The sequence below is a fragment of the Eretmochelys imbricata genome, chromosome 3 (genome assembly GCF_965152235.1).
Source record: "Eretmochelys imbricata isolate rEreImb1 chromosome 3, rEreImb1.hap1, whole genome shotgun sequence".
Taxonomy (NCBI): domain Eukaryota; kingdom Metazoa; phylum Chordata; order Testudines; family Cheloniidae; genus Eretmochelys; species Eretmochelys imbricata.
The window spans coordinates 69,766,517-69,788,567 of NC_135574.1; the positions used below are offsets into that span (position 1 = coordinate 69,766,517).

General features: G+C 40.2%; 1 protein-coding gene across 6 annotated transcripts in view; it reads right to left on the bottom strand.

The window, feature by feature from the left end:
* The window catches only part of BACH2 (BACH transcriptional regulator 2), a 271,810-nt gene that overhangs the window by 114,880 nt on the left and 134,879 nt on the right, over positions 1 to 22,051 (bottom strand). For 4 of the 6 annotated variants that reach the window (XM_077812822.1, XM_077812823.1, XM_077812824.1 and 1 more), the window contains one exon: positions 12,749 to 12,898. Coding sequence is in view for 2 of the 6 variants with exons in the window: in XM_077812820.1 (XP_077668946.1) it covers positions 294 to 320 (27 nt within the window). In the remaining 4 variants the exon portion in view is untranslated. Of the gene's footprint in view, positions 1 to 293; positions 351 to 12,748; positions 12,899 to 22,051 lie in introns of those variants that run through there. The other 2 variants (XM_077812820.1, XM_077812821.1) reach the window with 1 other exon arrangement.

Genomic DNA, 22,051 nt, shown 5'->3' on the forward strand with positions numbered 1-22,051 from the left:
TTCTTCCACAGGCATATTTATTTATAAATCCTTTTCACAAGATACAATAGCAGCAGCCTTTTTGAGAGAGGGAGGAAGGGAATGGAGCCATTTACAGAACAAAATAATTTAGCGTGAGATCCAAAGATGATTCAACATGCTCAATTTCTCTCAGGAAGTGAACGTTTTCTTAAGTCAGAGGAATACTTGTTAGTCTCTTTCTTCTTAAGGCACACACGTTCACTTTAGTTCTCTCTCTACCCCACCCTCCGCAACAGTAGTATTTAGAGTCCAATCTCGTAGCCCTTACTCACCTTGAGGACTTCTGTGGGACTGCTCATGTGAGTAAGGGCTTCAGGATCAGCTCCAGAAAGAGGAAAACACCACAGCATACGTAGCTATGGAGGCAGGAACAAAGGATTTTAGAGAGAATGAAGGATGAGGAGGGCTTTGCATAACAGAATGCAGAGACTACGTTGGGTATAAGCCACATTTTAAAATGTGGAAGGATTACTTCATGAGATTGAAATTGCATGATAGAAAAATGTTTTATTTGGAAGCGTACTTCTTATGGAGCTCTGCAAAAATACAAATATGTACAGTATCCAAAAATGGCAGTTTTCTGGAGCTAAAATACCATATGTAAGGCATGTTAAAGTACAACATTTTTATAGACGTACAGAACAACACAGACTGCATGTCAGAGGTGCTGGAACAATTTTTATAGTGGGGATGCTGAGAGCCATTGAACCAAACCCTATATAATGGAAACCACTTCAAGCCCAGGGGTGCTCTGGCACCCCCTATACCCCTAGTCCCAGCACCTATGCCGCATGTACAACTGTATACATCTATCCATGCAGATACAGAGATACACCTACACAAAGCAATACATATTAGCATAAAATAAAAAATGGAATTCAAATAAGACAAACACTCAGATTAGATGTACTTATGCTTTGCCCCCTCCCTCTCACCTGGATGAATTTTTAGGGCAGAATTCTGCTTTTCAGTCATAGCCATACAACCTCCACAGAAGCCAATGGGAGTTAAATGAATGCAAATGAGGAATTTGATCCTTATTATTAGACCTGGTCAAATAATGCTTGACACATTTATTATACAAACTGTTTGTTGTTTGATTTGTTTTAAGTAATGCACTCACGTCTGCTTAATTGTGCCATGTTATAAATGACTCAGTGGGTGTTTTCATGCCATTTTAAAAATATATTATTAAACTTAAATGCTTATTCCTTTCTCTGTCACCCCCTTTCAAACTCGGTTCTTATAGACAGCCAAGTAATTTGGCAAAACTGAACTGCACTAATATTTACACAGCTTAAAACCATAATTACAGGTGAAGAATGACTAAAATAATATAGTAACAAATAGAAAACTGTTAGCTGAGTTGTGCTGTGTGGACACTATTCTGCTATTTGGGAGGCTAGCTTCACCTCAGAGGTAATGTGCGCATCAGGATGCTGGAGAGAAGCTACTGAGTGTACTCCCACGTTACTGTTTACCGAGATACATTCAATGAGAGTTTTAATGAGCAGGTGGGTGGAAAAGATGTAATTAAGTAATACAAAACTGTTAACCTTTTACTAGAAGACCCAAGTAGACTTCAGTGCCACAAAAATGATGCACATGATCTTTGGGGGAAGTGCTGGCCTTATTTTAAAGTAGCTCTGTCAACTTATTCAAGAAATGGCATTTAGAGACAGTTTTGGAGAAAGTTTGGAAGTATGTTTTCTCAGCCTTAGATAAGGCAATGAAACAGCAGCAGCTAGTAGACATTTGTGCGGACATGGAGTTACGTTCAGCAAAAAGATTAAAGAGGGAAAGTAGCCTGTACAGTATACATTTGGATGGATGAAACCTTAGCATTTTTGCTGGACTGCCATCACGAAATAATCCATCCTGGTACTTCCACTATTAATCACCACAATATCTGAATGCCTAAAAACTAGAATGGAGAAATAAAAGCTCAGGCATTCCAGTTCCTAGCATCTGAAACTATAGAATCCAGAGGGCCTCCCCCTCCCCCAAATAAAGATATTTTAAAAGACCACCACACCAATTTTGGGTCAGACTTTCAGAAGTGCGGGGAACTCACAATTCCCACCTAAGTTAATGGGAGCTGTGGATGTTCAGCACCTCTGAAAGTCAGATGTGTTATGCACTTATGCACTGTGTATTAAGGAAATATCCGGAAAATGTTATTGCCTCATCAATAAACTGTAATTAAAAATTAAAAATATTAACAAAAAAGCAGCTAAAGAGCTTTACACAATAAACCTCAGAAAAACACTTATTTCGAACCCTGAAGCCAGTTGTTCTGTAATATCTTCTGCTTTGTGCTGACAACCTTTTTTCCCTCCACTCATTCAGACACAATGCCTTCAGGTCTGTCTAAGTAATGTAATTTACTGGAGTGGAATTCCCTTGATACCTTCTGCAGCACTCAGTGACAGTATCATTTATACTCCACACTGTCATGCTATGACACTGATACATTGGCTTTCATCCCTCATTCACTGCAGAGTGTGCAATTTCACCTTCCATTGTGTCCTTTTGTGGAGTGCATGTACAAATTTACTCCATTCATCCCTAATTACAAACCTCTGCTGAAATACTCTCATTAGATTTATATTTCTCACTCCAAATGTCAACCTTATTTGAAAATTCCAATTTTCCTGAAGATTCATCCATTAGCAATAACCTCTAAAGCATTCCTTAACTGAATGCTTTAAAAGCAAAACCAACAGAGCAGAGATACATCATTATAGTAAATCTCCATTGCTAATGTTTTGCATTATTCAAGTAATGTAATAATGAGCACATGACTGGCCAATTCTATACTTCCAGCACATAAAAGGCGTGAGCTAATAATCAACTGTTAAGTCGGAGTCTGTTTACACTGTATCACTGGGTAGCATTTCTAAGCCTTTGCCGTTCCGTACGGACGTGTGGGAGGGGCATCACAGCCTCAGTATGATCTGCCACCACCTCATTTTGCACCTTTTCACAGCAACTCCAGGCCATGACAAGGTGCAACAAGGCAGGGATGGTTATATTAAGTAAATCTTTGTGTGCTAGAAGATCATTCTTGGGCATTTCAGCTTGGCTTGGCATGCTAGGAACTGAAGCACAAATTTTATGAATTTATGAAAAATTATGCTTGAAAAAGTTCCTGATTGCAGGTGTGTTTGCCATGGGAAGGAAAGGGAGATTTAAATAGCAAGTCTTGCTGATTTCCAGATTAGATGACCTGCAGTACATCCTAACAGGTTACTGACCTCCAACGGAAGAACTCTACCACTTTCTCTGACAGCAATTTCAATTCAACTCCTTCACCTGTGACTGTTCAGTTTGGACAGTCTATACAACAAAATGTGGGCAAATTAAACAGGGAAGTGGTAAAACTAGAAAGGATCCTTCCTACTTCCTAGGAGAAAATACAGTATTATTACTTTTTAAAAAAATTAAGACAACTACATTGTTTACTGACTCTTGTACAATGCATCCTACCTGCCATTACTAAAAATATCATCTGAGAGATATCCACAGAAAAGTAAATATTGTATCATGCTCATCGGAAAGCACTGAATCAAGTGAGAGTTCTCAGTGTATGATACAGACTCTCCTGGCATTTTCTTCAAAGCAATTAGATATGACCTCATCCATATCAGGCTTTGCAGCAGAAAGAAAACATTTCTACATCTGTATCAAATAGGGAGAATCCATAACAAAAAAGAGAACAAATGTTTCACTGCTTGTCAGCATCTGGTCACCTACAGGATTAAGACACGTAGATAATTATAACAGATGTAACGTAATTCCCTGCAGAAAACACTACCACCACAGTAGCTAATTACTCCTGAAGTTTTGCTCATTCCCACCTCAAATATTTAAGACCTTGATTACATCATCAACTCTCTTGCCTTTTGTACTATATATCAGCCAGTGCTAGAACAGAAATATGCATTTAAATAAAAAGGCAGAGATGAGGAGATAAGTGTAGAATAATAATGACACACAACACAGTTCTGCTCCTGAGAGAAGGGTGAGGGTTTACACTGAGCTAATTTAAATGGGATTTAATATTACATAATAAAAACCCCCACCACAGACAGCATCAATAATCCATGGAACAACTGTGTGTGGCTCTAAGTGCTTGCACTATACCACATCCTCTTTACTTCATGGAGTTACATAGCTTCTTAAGTGAGAAAAGGCTATGAAGGAGAAGCTGGCTTCATAAAGAGGCAAACAATTCAGGAGCATCTTTACTCACCCATTTCAAGAATCATATCAAACTGAAAAGCTAAAAATACACAGACACACTCATTCTTTGGAAATGCCACAGCTACTTAATGAGTGAAACAGGGACAGCACCAGAGAAGGGACCATAAAGTTCTGAATTTCCCTGTAAATGCCGACAACATTTCTCTTTTGTGTTTTTCTTGGCCACAAGCTGACATGCTATTAATTAATGTGGCCACAATAGATTTAGCAACTCAATAAAGGTACATTTTAACTAGTTTAGCAGACTCTTTAACAGCTGTGGCTACCTGGAAAAGCTACCAAGCCAGCAGTTACCCATGCTATTACCTTATAGTGCAAACAAGGGGGTTTTACATGCCAATGGTCAACATTAGGCATTCCCTTACTTGCTGTTCAGAAGGCTGGCAAAGAGCATTTATATCAAAAAGATTAAGTTATAGATCAACAGTTTAAGTTATACAATTGTACTCTTGGATGGCTGATTTTAAAAATCCGTGAGCACTTCACAGCTACTTTTTTTCAGATACAGGGAGAATTCTGCTTCCAAAATCCTTTCATCACCATCTCTTATCAGCCATACTTTGCTTTTTAGAATGAAAAAATGCTGATAGGGTATTACATGAAGACTAACAGTGTAAGTAACTTGTCTGTCTCTCTCTTATTTCAACAAAGACACATTCACAAGTACTCAAATGTAGAACTTACCAGACAGAGGCAAAGCTGCATGCAAGCCAGTCATCAGAGCTAGCAGAATGATTCTGCTTGCTCTACAGATTCTGAATCGTCTGAGTCTTATTTTTAGTTGTACACAAAGGGCAATAAATGGAAAATCTTATTGTAACCACTGCTTTTTCTTGGCCACCCACACTTCCAACACCTACAGCGCAAGTATACAAATGCAAAAAACCCAGTACTGATGGCTCATCTTAACAAGGGATGCAAAGTAGCTAAAAACCTATTGCATATTTTTCCAGTTTATATTTATGGTTTCATAGTGCTATTTTAACAGCGAGGACAGAGATTATAATGTAGATAAACTGCAATAGGACATAAATGGGGCTTTCATGCATTCATCTTCCATTCTTTGATCTTATTCACTGTCTGGCAAACAGGACTCAAATTCAGGATGGCTAACCACTGACCAATTTTAAAGTCATTAATGAGGATGCAATCGGATAACAAAGGCACAATTCCTTTACTAGCTTTTTCAAACCAGTGATTTATAAAGGGGTTACTGATGGGCTTATCAGTGGGAAATTATCCTGATTATTTTACTTCAGAGAGTGGTAATTTTTTTTAAAAAAATCCCTTTATACTCAGAATAGTAGTATTAGAAGAATGAGAGAGCCTGCTGTCAAGAATGATTTCATCATGCTTAAAAAATTCCACTTTACTTAAACTTGCTTTGCAAATTACTTTGTAATTTCATACATGGCACAAATCATAACCTAGCAGTACACTGGTTCCATTCACCAGTCTTTTCCATACCTGACATTTTTCTGTTTACCCTGCACACATTTGAACAGATACAAGTATGAGCATAATTATCACAAGAAAACTTGCACAGGACTAACCCACACTGACTGATTTGATCTGTTTAAATAATAAAGTAAAATAAAATAAAATAAAAAGACCACGCAGAGCAGACTGTAGAAGAGGATCAGTCAAGGAGGTTTGGGGATGTGGGAATGAAAGCTGACAGTACGTTTTCATTAACTACCTCACTTCTTGAAAATGCAAAGTATTATGGCTACTAAAGCATCAATTACAATACTCTTGCCCGAACTCTCTGCAAATCATAACAGAAAACGTGTGAAAGTATTATTTCAACAAAATAATATTAAGACACAAAGCGTCAACTCCAGAAAATGTGACTACCTAAGCTTTCTCATTAACAACCTACTGCACAAAACTGCCTGTCATCTTCTAGTAATTAACATGGAACCTAATGCACAGCCAGCTGCTCTGAACATACCGCAGTTTACACAATCCTGTTTAAATCAGAGACATGCTTTTCTGATGATTTTATGTCGTATGAACTTCTGTAATGTGTTGTAAAAGCACAGATATCTAAGTATTATGAAAAGTGGGTCATACGCCACTGAGTCTCAACCACACCACCCCCATGTCGGGCACTAGATGACTGTACACTGTGCTGCAAAAAGGGAGGGATGGATTTCAGCAGCAGTGAAAACAAAACTTTTATGTGGTGAGATGTATTTTAGTTTTTACTGGTTTAGGTTAGAGAAAGTTGATTTCACTGTCACCGTCTTTTAGTATTTTCTTAAAATAAATGACAAGCACTGGCAGGTATGATACTCTGTGGGACACTGGAGAGTTGGCAAAGGTACTGTCCCACCTATGGGGAAATGCTAGTTATCAGAGTCCCTGTGGTAAAATGAAGCTTTACCAGGGCTGAAGTGAGAGCTCTGACTCAGGCAGGCTGACACACAGACTTCCACCTGCAACACCACGGAGAAAAACTTTGTCACAACATCATTGCCACGTGAATAGAAAGTAAATAAATCAATGATATTTCGCACGTATGCAGCACTTCACACCTTGGAAGCGAGACACAAACATTAATTAATGGCAGACGGGGAAGAGGAGTCAAAATAATTCAACTTTGGTGTGTCATACGAACACAGCTCTTCTCAAGCCTAGCAATTACCTCTAGAAAGAGTATAAGCGATATTTGCCTTAATTTAATGGCTCCATAGTAGTACTTTTAACACAGTCATCAAATGAAAAGGGAGATGGCTGTTTCTTCCAACTATCCTGCCATATTTTCAACAGTGAAGCTGTTCCAACCAGCATTGTACCAGGGGTTTTTGGTTCACTCCCTCTCCACATTCTATTTTAGAAGATGTTCTCACACATAGATGCCTATGTACTTTATACTTTAATGTATAATTGCTGCCTGGTGGGTGAACACTTAATATTTTCCAGATTATATTATGGAATAGGACATATTTGCTGCAAATTTATGTAATTTTTCTAAACAAAAACAAATGTATAGCCAATATTTCCAGTTTTATCAGAATGGCTAGCTAGTGACATGCTGGTTCCAGTATCACTGCTGTGTAACGGACAAGCTGTAGGGAAAAGCAGTGGAAAAAGCCCTTCTGTCTTAAGAAAGGCTCTCTACACTGACATCTGCTTCTAACCTTAATCCTCAAATCATCCCCACCCCCAAAAAGGAAGTTAATAAAATCTAACAAATTAATAAATAAACTCTTACCTCTCCCCCCACCCAGCAGAGTTTTGACCCCAAAAAGGCAGCTATACCAGAGACTCCATGGAATCCACTAGGGACTTTCCTAATGATTTTCTGTGGAAGGTGTTCAGATACTGGTGATGGGCAACAGTATAAAACGGAGAGTGAGAGCGAGTGAGAGTACAGTACTCTCCTTCAGACAAGACTGCCCATGAAAGTAAGTGTGCGTGAATATGTGGCCGTCTTCTCCACATACGAAGGCCCAAATTTTCAGAAGTGCATGAACACTTGCGTGTGTGCCTGATTTGTGCATGGACAACACCTGATCTGTGTGCCCAAGTTGGGGTTACATGTATGTACAGCTATGTAAGTGCACAAACCCATAGCTCTCATTCACACACTGAGTGTTACTTACATGCAAGTCAGATGTGCACTTTTGAAGAAGTGAGCCTGATGCATAGGGTGTAGAGGTTTTTTTTGGGGGGGGGGGGTGATCTGCGGTGGGAGGCCCACCCAGACCATGGCCTGACCATTTTTAAGCATGCAGGTAGAAAATAGCGTTGCCACCTGGCTAGTTTTTGACTGGCCTGGACAGTTTTTCTACTCTCTTGCTGGTCAACAGATGCAATTTGCCCAGGTTTTTTTGCTGCACGCATGAGCAGTGATCTTGTATGTAGTGCCCGCACATATTATGGCTAGGAGCGCACCATGGCTGATACCTGGGTCCCCCTCACCCGCCAGCTCCTCTCAGCACTGGGAAACAGCAAGACCTGTCACCCAAAGGTAAGACTCACCAGCAGAGAAAGGTAAATTAAGGAGGGGGCGGGGAGGCAAGGGCTTCTGGAAGGGGACGGTGCCGGAGAGGGGAAGAGGATGATGAGGTGGGGGATAAGGACTTCAAATCTATGCCTGCCCCTCATCCCTCTCCTCCACACACTTTAAATGGTGCTCTGAAGCCCCTGGCCTGATGTGAATATAATAGTTCTATAGTCATGTAACATACAAGCACTGAAGGAGAGGATTTTTTCCCCATGAAATATTTCATGGTATATGTGGCACATCTGAAATTAGAATCTGGTCCTGGATGCCCAGTGGCACAAAGACCACATCTCTTCTTACCTACTATCATGACAGTTGAGATCAGCTGGGCTGCTCTTGATAACAGTACAGAGAGGATATGAATGTCTACCACCCAAGCGTTCCAATGGTTGAGTTGTCACCTTTGGAAATCTGATTTCCCTGTTGGTCCAACGAAGCATGTGTTTTTTTACCTGTAGATAGACATTAAAGCCTATCTGTTTTCTCATTATTTGGGTGATGGTAGATGTGTGACAGACATTTAATCATCAAATGGCGCATTTCAAATTTTTAAATTAATTTACATCTGCCCACAGACTGATGACGGGCAGGTTTTAGAAACCTAAAAATTAGATTTAAAAAAAATACTTTATTTATGAGAACTCTTATTACCTACATATTATAGAAATGACTTTCTATTTGATTTTGTTTAGCTCAAACCCTTTAAGAGTCTTACCGAACTGTCAAGACAAGAATTTGCATAAGTAGTATAAATTCAGGCAGTCCATTATTCCTCAGAATGCCATTGCTTGGTATGTTTCAGAGTAACATCCGTGTTATTCGCAAAAAGAAAAGGAGTACTTGTGGCACCTTAGAGACTAACCAATTTATTTGAGCATAAGCTTTCGAGCATAAGTTCGCTGTAGCTCACGAAAGCTTATGCTCAAATAAATTGGTTAGTCTCTAAGGTGCCACAAATACTCCTTTTCTTATTGCTTGGTATGTTATTTTTGCTTCTTTTAAAAAGAAATAATGAAAAATCAAAACAAAAAAATTTAAACTTAGCATTTAAATTGCAGCTCAGAATGCAGCATAGTTCCATGGTGATGTCAACAGGACAGCTGCATAGCCACATCCTAACATTGCAATTCCAGTAGCATCTGATCAAAGCCCTTTTATGTTATACATTTGTTTTGTGCCATTAGATAGCGCAATGCAACGAAGTATGAGCTGTTTAGGGATGAAAACAGCCCTTCCCAACCTCCATCACTGTATGTAGGTTTGTGAATGATGGTGTGACATTAATCAATCAACTAAAGCTTTGACTCTGCATCAGAATCTACTAGTGTGGATCCAGATGCAGGTTTGAGCGTAAGCCAGTAACCAGCTGCTTTATGACATTGCAATTAGCCATACTCCTTGGGACGGCCTGTGTCTTCTTCCAAGTTTTGCATGGTCATGAGCACATCATTGGCAAGAAAAAAATATGAAAGGATTTTACAACATTTTTCAAATTCATGTCCCATTTTTCAAGTTACGTTTGTGCTCTAACACTGCTACACTGTCAGAATGGACAATACTGATTAACCATGGAACTGGCAGCAGCATTATAATAATTCCTGTGTACGTCAGCTATGACCAGGGGATGAAAGAGTTTTTCAGTTATGTCCATTCAGTCCTGACTGCTCTTTTAAATCTGCCACTTAAGGTGCCATTTTTAAGTTAATTTCTCTGTCACGGATTTGCAGTATTGCTAACCATGAGCATTCAACAATCATGAGCAAGGCCCCAAAAGTTTAAGAAATTTAAAAATAACAAAATCTGCGTTATTTCTGTTTGCCTTGTGGTTTTTAAGCCTCCAGTATTCAAGTTTCCAAGGTTTTTCCCTGCAGCAGTAAGGGCTAGAAGCGTACTTTTTTAAAAAAAATGAAAGCTGAGATGCTCACAGTCACATGCTCCAAGTATGGGGGCTTTATGAAAAACACCAAATATTGCGAGACTCATAACAGAATTGCAAAAGTCTGCAAGTAGTTTGCATCCACTAGAAAACGAACAAAAGTTACACCTCATGTCACACAGGCCACTCAGCATCTCTCTGATGATAATGACTTTCATTCACTACCAGCCTGGGCTAGAATTCTGTGACTTACCTAGAGGTAAATGCTCTATTTATCGACTCTTTCAGCCAGCCAGCATCTTCTTTCATTTTCCTAATTCTGTGATTTTTTTTGTACAATCATTTATTTTGACCAACCGCTCTCCTTCTAGATCTTGGGAATACACTGACAAACACGTATTATGTGTCTCTCTACACACCAACTCACCTCCCACACTTCTCTTTCTTACAATAATAGTTACATATTTGAAAATTTTCTTTTGACAACGGATAGTTTTTTAAGAGTGCTGCCGTAGGAAAGTATTCAGCTGTATTTACACGTTTCACTGACATAAGCAGGTTGTTTTTCCTGCTTCCAATGACTCCTGCGATAGCCTGTTTTTATTAAAACTATACTATACTCTTGGTCCCTTAGGGAGATTTTTTGCAGATATCCCCATCTCCCCATGAGTATGGTAAAATTCATACTTGTGCCTTTAGCTTACTTTATACCTAGTATGTTGAAACATTCAATGCCATAACAGCATGAATACTGCCAAGAACAGAGTAAGATTTAAAGTCTCCTGATGGGGACACGAGTAGCGCGGATGGCAGATGTCCTTATACAGACTACAGCAACTCCCAGACCTTGGGCCAGTATGACTTTTCATTCCATGGATTCCCTTAAGGTTTTTCTGGTAGAGTTATTTGACCAGCTGCTAGTTGTCACATGTTTGTGCAGAGAGAGTGTGGATCATAAGCAATGCAAGATCCAGTCTTATCAAAAGGGAGCTGCATTGTTGCTCCCAACAGTGAGAATGGGCAAAAGTGGGGAGCATCTTAACAGGTATGAAAGACCCCAAAATGTCTTCAGTTGATTACTAAAGTGGACAATGTATTTTATTAGCTATTATAGTTCTTCGTTTTCCCTTTTTATTCATTAGTACAAGATTCTAATGCATAATTGATGTGGGGCATTGTTAAAAAATACGAAGATCAGATGCACAAATTTGTCTCTATGGGCGGGTGTGCGCCTTTCCTCTAATTGCACTAAAACACAGCCCAAAAACAAAACACACACCCTTCCCTGACATTTGGTTTTATCAACAAAGAAATTAACAGGATACAGTTAAACTCCAGCCTTCTCCCAAGCTCGGCTGCTCCTAGGGTTCCACCCTTGGGATCGCTCCGCCCACATTTTATACGCTGCCTCCTGGGTCAGGGCAGCAGCACTCCACAGTCCACTTCCTCCACCTGGGGAGCCTTCCCTCCAGAGTTTCAGCCCCTATCTCCAGGGCAGAACACTGATCCCTTCTTGACCTGGTCTACTGGGGGTTTGTCCACCTCATTACCACCTACAGCAATCAACAGTAAACAACACAATTATATTCTCTGTGTGCACGCTCATTGCTGATGTACAACTTCTACCATTGTTACATCACGAGCATACAGCAGGGGAAGGAGTATGGTCCAGCAATTAGAGGTGGGAGTGGGATTCAGGGCTCCTGGGTTCTATTCTTGCCCAATTCTGCCACTGACTTGTATGATTTTTTGTGTTAGATACTACAGAAAAAACTAATCTTTGGCAAACCACTTAACTAGTCTCTGCCCCACTGAGATCCTCACACGGAAGGGGCTGAGTAAGTGAGAAGAAGTGGGAGCTGCAACAGAGATAAGAAGAGGCTTAGGCTATAAAGGTACTGTGTTAGCACTCTCCATTGGTCAACAAAACAATGAGAACAGAAGGCGAGAAAGACGGAGAATGCAGCATGGGAGGGAGAACTGTGGTTTCACCATGCAGAAGCTAGGGAACACCGACAATACTACCATGCAAAGACCCATCTGAACCAGCCTCTGAGGAGTGGTTCGAGTATGCTTTGGGAAAGCATGCATATTCAGGACTGAAACACTGAGATAAGAACAATTAAAACACACACACAAATGAACAACAAGGAGTCCGGCGGCGCCTTAAAGACTAACAGATTTATTTGGGCATAAGCTTTTGTGGGTTCCTTGTTGTTTTTGTGGATACAGACTAACACAGCTACCGATACTTGACACAAATAAGTTATCCTGAAGTGGCAAAAACCTAGGCACACTTTTCAGACAAATACTTAAGCTATTTTTAAAGCACTTTTTGCCACAGTCAACGATGGAAGCAGAAAACTTAGAAATCCTTCAAAATGACAAAATTACAGTCACAGCTCAGTTTACAAAGCCAGTCATAGGACTTCATATCCATCTATTCACAACCTAATGTTTTATGACATTTAAAATTTGCTTGACTTATGACTTATTTGCTTTTTTGTCTGAAACATTTTCATTCTTTTTACACTTTTTTTTATGGAAGAGGAGTTTGAATCAAGACTTACATGTAATTTTTCTAGGTTCTGTGCTGGCTAATCTTCTCACGATGCCGGGAACTGGATGAGTGGAGAAATTAAGAGGCTACAGCAATCCATTAAGACGTGAACCACCAAAGCTTGATGAGGCAAATTTCTGACAGCTCAGTTGATATAAACCTAAACCAAAATGAAGACAATAATTAAAATTCAGACATCAAATTTACATTAGATGTTACTTTTGGCTTATATGTTTTCATTCTTTTGCCTGGAGAATCTTCACAAATCAGGCTATAGGGTTCTTGCCTGTTGACTATCAGAAGTAGATGAAGGAACCAAGTATTTTCAAGGTGTTTATGTAGGCCAGAATTATTGGCATATTTCTCAATTCATTGTGGCTCCATCAGACTTTATGCCTATTCTGTAGCCCACGGGTCAGCAACCTTTGGCACATGGCCCATCAGGATAATCTGCTGGTGGACCACGAAACATTTTGTTTATATTGACCATCCGGAGGCACGCCTCTCAGCCCAACCACAGCTCCTAGTGGCTGTGGATCGCTGTTCCTGGCCAATGGGAGCTGCGAGAAGCGCCAACCCCTGCTATAGCCTCTTGTCTTACATTTAGATTATAAGCTCTTGGAGGCAGAGACCATCTTTTTGTTCTGTGTTTGTACAGCACCTAGCCCACTATGGTTTATGACTTGGGCACCTCTGTTCCACAGCAATACAAATAATGAATTTGTTTTCTGTAATCTTGGTGATGGGAGTAAGGTCATTTGCAAAATCAACAAACTTTTCCTCTGTCATTATAAGCACAAGGCGAGTTACAAAGTATAAAGTGACTGATATCTCCATCTTCTGTGATTCTGTTGAGAGGTCAGTTTTATATCCAATGAGAGAACTGTGCATATCACACATGCAGGAGTATTTAAAAAAATCTTTATAATATGCAGATTGTAGAGGATTTAAAGAACTGTTAATATTGAAGTTTGCCAAAATTTAGCTTAGATTTCATCTAGGATTTTTAAACTGCCGCCTGAAGTTTGTTCTTTTGTTTAAGCATTATTCTAGAAGGCTTCAGGGAAGGAAAGTTAAATTATTATTTTATTCCTTTTCATCTGAGACAACAAATATTAAGGTTGATCAAGGAGTATGGCCAAAAAAATAAAAAATAATCTGTACTATGCAAGTCAGTATCTAACAAAAAGTGATTTTATAGGAGAGGCTTCGACAAATCTACTTGGTCAGTGGCAATAGAAAACTTTCACTGATGAGCAAGGGGCTCACTAATTTCTACAGATTTTGATCTTTATGAATGTGAATGGTATGTAAACCAATGCAGCACTGCTTTCTGAGAACACAGATGAACATAGTCAATGAAATGAAAGAGAACTACAGCCCATATCTTGGCCTTAGAGACCAGGCCAAACAATTAGGCTGGGAGGAAGAAGAAATCCTTCCCGTAAGCCACTCTGTCCCCACTACACCAACTTTATAGCTAGGGTAGCCACTGTACCATTGGCTCCTCCACTAGGTGGGGTAAGAATGACAGATAGGTATACGTAAAGGTTGATCAATTGCCACACGTGAACAGTTGCACATCTGTGTGCAAGGAATCCTCATGGAGCTGGGTCCTGTGGTGAGTAGCGTGCACATAGCTTGCACTGCCTCCCCAAGCCCCACCCTACACTGTGCTCCACAGTGGAGTAAGCAGGATTTACCCATAAAGGACATGTGAATTGACTCTGAAGGGGGAGTTATCTCTGAAGTAGAACGGGCTGAAAAAACAGAAGGGAGGGACAATTCACTTAAAAAAATCTGACTTTGAAATTTCAAATTTAGAAAGCTCATCATAATTAGATATTTGAAAAAGCAACTAGCTTTTCTCCAAATCCTCATCTTATGTTCTACAGTTAGAGGTTTCAACTGTCTCCATCCCATCTGCCCATAAAAACAACTGCATGAATAAAGTTGTGGAGAGCATACAAATGAAAATTCACAAGACTTGCTACTGGATTGAAGGAGACCTCAACAGGATAATAAGAGGTTTGGGGGCATGTTCCTATCATTCACCATTGGTAGCATGTGTACTCATCCCAAACTAGAGCTCTTAAAAACAACAAATATCCAAACAAAAAAACAATTTTACAAGAAGGTTTTTTTTTTTAAATCTATGCGTCAGAAATTTGGGGAAAAGATTTGACTAGCTCTCTAAGCTGGTCTCAAAAATCAATGAAAATTTGTCAGAGTTGGACAAAAACTGGATAATTATTTTTGGTAACACAAAATTTGAAAAATATTGAACACCACAAATGCAAACCTTGTACACAAGTGCTCATGGGAAATAGGTTAAATCTTCTGGATAGTGACTTGCTGAATGATTTGTCAGCTGATGCTCATACCTGCTATTTTTGAACACATATATTCTAAAAAAGCGTAAAAATAAAATGATAGTGCCCCTTTAATTTATAAAATATTCCTCTAATTTCATTGTAGGGAGGACAACTTGACAGACTAGGAAAGCAGTGGAAGAGGGGGAAATCTCTGATCACAAATGGACTCTAAAACTATGGAGATATAATACAAATATTAACTCTGTCAAATCACAAATCAATCATTTGTAAAACAAAAAAGAAACTGTCGTTGTCTCAGTGCAAGAAACAATAAAACTAGAAAATTTAATGGAGGTCTCTGCTTTTTCAAGGGAAAATGACACTTTCACGCTAAAATTACACTTGCTACGGGTATGTTGGGAAAGCAGCAGGAGGAGATGGAGGGAGGTAAGGGGAAACGAAAAAAAGAGACTTTCAGTGCTACCCTGTTCTTGGAAGGTGTGATTGATGTTCACTGCTGTAAAAAGCATGAGACCACATCCCAAACATTTCATTCCCTTCTGCAAATGTCTCACTCTGTTTCTCTCTGTGTTCTGAGATAGCCTTATATTACACAGGGTGAGCCAGAAAGCATCAGGTTTTACACATGATCTACAACATGAAAGCAGGAATCTCTCTGCCCAGGGGTCAGACGAGGGGAGGATGAAACTAAGCCCCTACACTATGGTTTCTTCAATGTATATTCTGTTGCATGTTTCCATTTTATATAGGCTTTTTCTTTGTGAAAGTAGGGAATGATTAAAGCAAAGTTTTCCTGAAAACACACAACTCAAACATAAGATACGAAAAAGCAGAGCATACACGAAATGGAGAACCAGGACCAAAAATGATCTAGTGAACAAAACTTTCCACTCATTTTCTGTTATTTCCTGAGTTAAATCAGGGTGCTCAGTGCTGTAACACCCCCAGAGGAGGATGCAGTCCATGCCTCCAGGGGTCTTACCAAGTGGCCTCAATCCTGCAATCAGATCTGCATGGGCAGTCCTTGATTCCTGTGGGGATCCAATTACAAGACTGGGCAGTGTTGCCAACTCTGATAGTATTTGGAGTTTTTCTTAAAGACCCAAGTACTGGAGTCATGTATGTACAAGAGAACCTCAGCTTTCATAAAAAACAAAGTTTCTGATTCTCATAGGTGCAGAGGAAAGCTTGAATGTAGGCCCTAGGTGTATTTTACAGGCTCAGAAAGCAAATGAAAAGAAACTTATATTTATTACTGAAAAAAAATATAATTTTTTAAGACAATCTCATGAGTTTTGGAGCCTGACTTGTAATTGTTTTGAACACGTCAGGCTGACAATACTGCTTGGGGCTTGACTTTGTACTGAACAATACAGTAAAATAACAACACACCATAACACCTCAGCTGGCAGGATAAAGCATCAGGATGAGGGGTTGAGGTGCAGGAGGGTGCTCCGGGCTGGGATCAAGGGGTTTGGAGGGTAGGAGGAGGATCAGGGCTAGGACAGGGGATTAGAGTGCTGGGGTGGGGGGGCGGAGGAAGGTCCAGGGGTGCAGGCTCGGGGCAGCGCTTACCTCAAGTAGCTCCCAGAAGCAGCAGCATGTTCCCCCTCTGACTCCTATGCGGAGGTGTGGCCAGGCGGCTCTGCGTGCTGTCCCGGTTCCTGGCCAATGGGAGTTGCAGGGGGTGGCGCTCGGGGTGGGGGGCAGCATGGAGAGCCCCCTGCTTGCCCCATATGTAGGAGCCAGAGGGGGACATGTCACTGCTTCCACGAGCCGCACTGAGCCACGGCACTTGCAGAGCAGGGCAAGCTCTCAACCCTGCTCCCTAGCTGGAGCAGAGCAAGTCCTCCATAGCAGAAGCTCGAGGGCCAGATTAAAAGGTCTGATGGGCTGGACACTACCCATGGGCCGGACACTACCCATGGGCCATAGTTTTCTCACCTCTGTATATACTCTGGTAGTATCCAGAGTTTGCTAGACACTTTTCCAAACATAGGAGCCAGTATGATCCTTGTCCCAATCTGATCAGTCTGAAGACAGACTGACTGACTGCTCAAGACATTCTGCCACCCAAGGCAAAACTTCAGTATGCCCCCCCCCTCAGGTGGGGTTCTCAACTGGGGGGTACACATCAGACTTTCAAGGGGATGGGGGTGTTGAGCCTTCTGATGATTTGGTAGTTATGGTAAAGATTGGGTGGGTCAAGTGCCAGGAGATTGCAGCGCTACTCGTTCATGAGGGATGGGCAACAAGGCCCTATTTCCGCGATAATGGTGTTGTGATGTGCCACATGGGGTCATGCACTGCTCAGGTTTGGCATAGCCACCCCTAAGCTGCCCTAAGCAGCTGCCTAGTTTGCCCATAATTAGAGTGGCTTCTAGACATACAGTGAGTAAAGGGAAGTACAGCAATAAATATACAGTCGTGTTTACATATAAATATAACATCAAGCAAGACAAGTAAACCTATGTCAACGGTATCAACAAGTTTCTAATAGGCATGGTTAGGTGAATGGCTTGGCAGAGGGAAGAGACCAAAGACTGGGACAGGGAGGGGCAGCAATGATCACAGAGGTGTGAAGAAAAGCAGAGGATTCTAAAGGTCTGCGTTTCAATTTATATTATTCAATATTTATAACACTAGCATCTAGTTGTCTCTGTTGAGATTGGGGCCCCAATCTGTTCAGTGCTGTACAGACACAAGAAAACATTGTTAACACATTCTATGCGACTTTTGTGGAAAAGTGCAGAATATTTCTTTTTGGTTGAAATGGCTTTATTGTAACTTTTCTTTAAAAAGTTTTTTTTTACTGAAGAAAGGGTTATTTGGGGTTCAGAAGACATCTGTAACGGTGTTGGTTTTTATCACAGATTCCAAGACCAGAAGGGACCACTGTGATCATCTAGTTTGCCCTCCTGTATAACGCAAGCCATAAGACTTCCCCAAAATAATTCCTAGAGCACGTTTTAGAAAAACTTCCAATCTTGATTTAACAATATCCAGTGCTGGAAGAAAATCTGGCACTACCCTTAGTAAACTGTTCCAAAAATTAATTACTCTCATTTCTAGCAAGTTCATAGCCCACCCTGAAACCTACAGGAAAATCTGAGATAGCTTGGACATCCCATTTTAGAGGAGATAAATAATCTTACTTTTTTTGGTTAAAAAAATTTTCACGTACATATAACAATCTACTAGAGTCTCATTATATTTAGATTCAAAGGGACAAATTCAACCAAAACTTACATTTTGTGTATACTAGCACCTGGAAGAGGGCACCCCAGGCTGAAAGTCTGAATGGTGGGAGCTTTCAAGATCAGAGAATGGCTGCAACTTCCTCTCCAGCAGGTAGGACACCCAAGGAGCTTGGGCAGACAGCATGTGCAGGTCAGCCAGGAGACGCACTGATTCAGTGCATCACCTCAACAGTCTCAGCAGGTAGGGAGCACTGACCACAAATTAAAGCTCCCCACACTCAGACCTGTTCCACACTGTACAATGTTACCCTATCTGGACAACTGTTACAAACGATCGAGTTAGTAAAGATGATGCCAAGCATGATTAGCTGTCAGTGCAGACCAGGGAAAACTGTGTTTTAGGATCAGTCCAGCTAACCATCTAACCATGATTAAACTGCTCAGAACAGTTGTCAGCTGACCTGATCCTGAAACACAATTGGTCCTGGTCTACATTGACTGCTAAATTGTTTTTAGTATTATGTCAGCTAACTGGATTCTTCAGTCAGAACTGTGTTCAACAGCACACAGCAGTCCCAAGTGGAAAATTCTAAGGCAGAGAAGCAGGTTTTCCACCATCTGTCCTCTTCTGGAGTAAATTCCTCCCAGGATACACCAGCCAGACAGGGCAATAGAGGTGGAATTTACCTTTGGTGAACATGACTCAAAACTTGTAAGACTTGATATATAACCTTGAATATTTTAATGTAGGAATATATTTGAAATAAAACAAACACTTCCATTGTAACACTACACCCCCTCAGCAGCATGATCTATGAGAGAAGTAATTACTAGATTGAAAAGGGGAATGAATATATTCTGTAAGTAACCCCTCCAAATGATAAACAGAAAATCATGTTAAATTTGACAAATGATTCAGTTGTGAGATATATTTCTCCAGAAGGGCTAGAGAGTTCAGTTAATGAAAAAGCTAACATGCCAAAGTAAGATGGATTGGAGACTAGACTGAAATCACTAAAACTACCACAGAATCTTGTTATCAAAACTGGAGTCCCAGGTCTGATGTGGGATTTGACAGTATTTTCAATCTCTTCAATTAGGACTCTACACTTTTCATGACAGCCCACTGGGCTTATGCTTTGGGATTCATTCCATGGCACATGTAGACCACATGGATTTACTTGAAGTCCTATTGCAGGCTGAATATTTTCAATGCTTGTCATAATCTAACTGATCATTTACAACTATTTCTTTTAAAAGTACTCTACAAAAAATAAACAGTCCCAAAAAGGAATGGACCACTCAAGAAGCCACTTTCCCCAATAAACTTTAACACATGAAAGAGGCACTGTAAATGCCATGGAAGATGAAAAAAGGTAAGTATAAGTATAAACCATGTCCCCTTTCACGTTTTGTTTTTAAAAAGGGTTTTCTAGGACATTTTTGTCAATCTTCTATAAAGCCATAATTTGACTACAAAAATAACTGTTTAAACACAAGCGGGAAATATGGCTGTGGCCCAGCAGTTTCTAACAAAAGCAGAGCTGAATTTCAGACAATTTCAAATTTGGCTGAAACCTGATAGTTTTCAAGTCAGATAAACATTTGAGAATCCAAAAAAGTTACACAATCGGCTGAACATAGCTTCCATTAACTTATCAGTTGAATGCCTATAGATGTACTTAAAATTAGGGTAGGTAAAACTAAGGGAAAAACAGATTGAAACAAAAAGTTGTAAAATTTTGCAATGTTTTATCTGAAGTGAAATTCTGCCCCCTTGCTCACATCTGACTGTAACATTGTTAAGGAATTATGTTTTAGTTTAGGAATACACCTAAGGAAGTAGATGTGCGGCAAAGTATAGTACAGAGATACTTTAGGTCCCAAACGACTACAGTGATGAATGCAGTTTAATTGGATAGATACTGTACTAAAGGAGACCAAAAGATAATATTTTTATATTGCTGGACTCATCTGTTAATCATGCCAGTTCAGGTCATCTTTTCTGTTATCATCCAAATGCTGCTCTTTTCTTTAATGGAAAGCCAGTAATGTCAACTGGTTGCAATGAATGTAACTAAAGAGTAGATTTTGCCCAATGGGCTGGATTCTGATTTCAGTGCTAATCAAAAGTAACTCTACCTGAAGTCAGTGGAGTTATCCATGTGTAAAAATAGATGCAAATTCAGAATCAGGCCAAATCTCTCCACCTTTACTCTCAGGTTAAGCTGGGGAAGTTTTAAAAAAAATTAAGATGTCAGTTTATGGGTTATTTCTCATTCTGTTGCAATGAAAAGTAGAATCATAAGAGGAAAGGGGCTCAATAATTCTCTGTTGTGTGAACTTGTGTGAACTTAAAAAGAAAAGCCAATAAGGCCATGCACACTAATGCTGAGAAAAAGGAAATGGTACTTCATTTCAGCCAAAGTCATAAATCTTACAGGCCAGATTCTAACGGCAAAACGGCAAGCAGGGGAATTTTTATAAACAGATAATTAGTTCTGAGCTGAGATCGGGTTTACTGTACTGTGTATTTTGTGTCTGGTAGCGCTGACTGTACGTTGTTTCCCAAATGTTCAAAGTATTGTGTGAGGTTTTAGCATTGATTACCACTGACTTGACTGGGAGATGCGTGGCTGAAACTCCCACTGCTATAAAAATGACTTATCTGCAGATGGATATTTTTGCTACACATAAAGCCAATAATAAAATTCTTCCAAGAACTGAGAAAGATTTTCAAAGCAGAAAATGCCCTGGCAGCACTGTGTTCATAATCCATTTCTGCCATGAGGAGGAATGGATAAAACAGAAGATGGGTTTACAGGCCTAATCCAGAAGAAAATAGCCATGCCTCACTAGATGTGCAAACCACCAAAGGATGCAGACACTGGATGTGTAGCAGGCTGGCTTATCAAGGGGAAAGGTTGGCCTCCTGAACAAGCCCAAACAGGAACATGAGAAACAGTTCGGCAGCTACAAGTTGCAGAGCTGCCTAGAGGGAAGAGAAATCATGTCAACGGTTTTCCACATGGTCTCAAGAAGGGAGTCTGCCAGGTCCTGTGCTTGGATAGCCTCTGATTTTGTTTTAAAATGACAAATATCTCAGTTATTGGTGGATGTGAGAGGGACTCTACTAACCCGAATAGCTAGAAAGGGGTGATAGTTTGAAAAATCTGTTCCCAGTCATTGCATGCAGTATTCTATAGCAGTACCTGTTGATTAGCAGGGGTTCTCACAACAAAATTTTTGGTGGCCTCAGAGTGAAGCCACCAACTATTGCTGGTGGCCACTGTTACAATTTTAACTAAAATTCCTAATTAAGTTTAGGAAAGACACATAAATATGCAGATATACATGTCCAAATCATTGCAATTTATTTATGTTGGGATTTTTTGCAGACTCTAATAAAAATAATGTACACTTGTCTCTATTCTTTATGGACCTAAACAGAACACAAATAAGAACACAAATAACACATGCTTTGCATGTTCTTGTCTTTTTTGTTGTTTATTTTGCTTTTTTAAAAGACTTGCTAGCTAGTAAGTCTGCTGCTGTGAAAAGTATTATTAACAAACATACAAATATCACTTTTCACAGCAGCAGATTTATTCAGCCCTGGCAAGCCAAGGGACAAATTAAGCCCTGGATGGGAAGGTGGGTAGGGAGGCAGTGGTGACCAGAGGCGATGTGGAGAATGGATGGGAGTTCAGGGGAGGCAGTGGGTGAGCCCAGGCCTGGAGCCTGCTGCCCTCCACCCTGGGAAGGTGGGGAACTCAT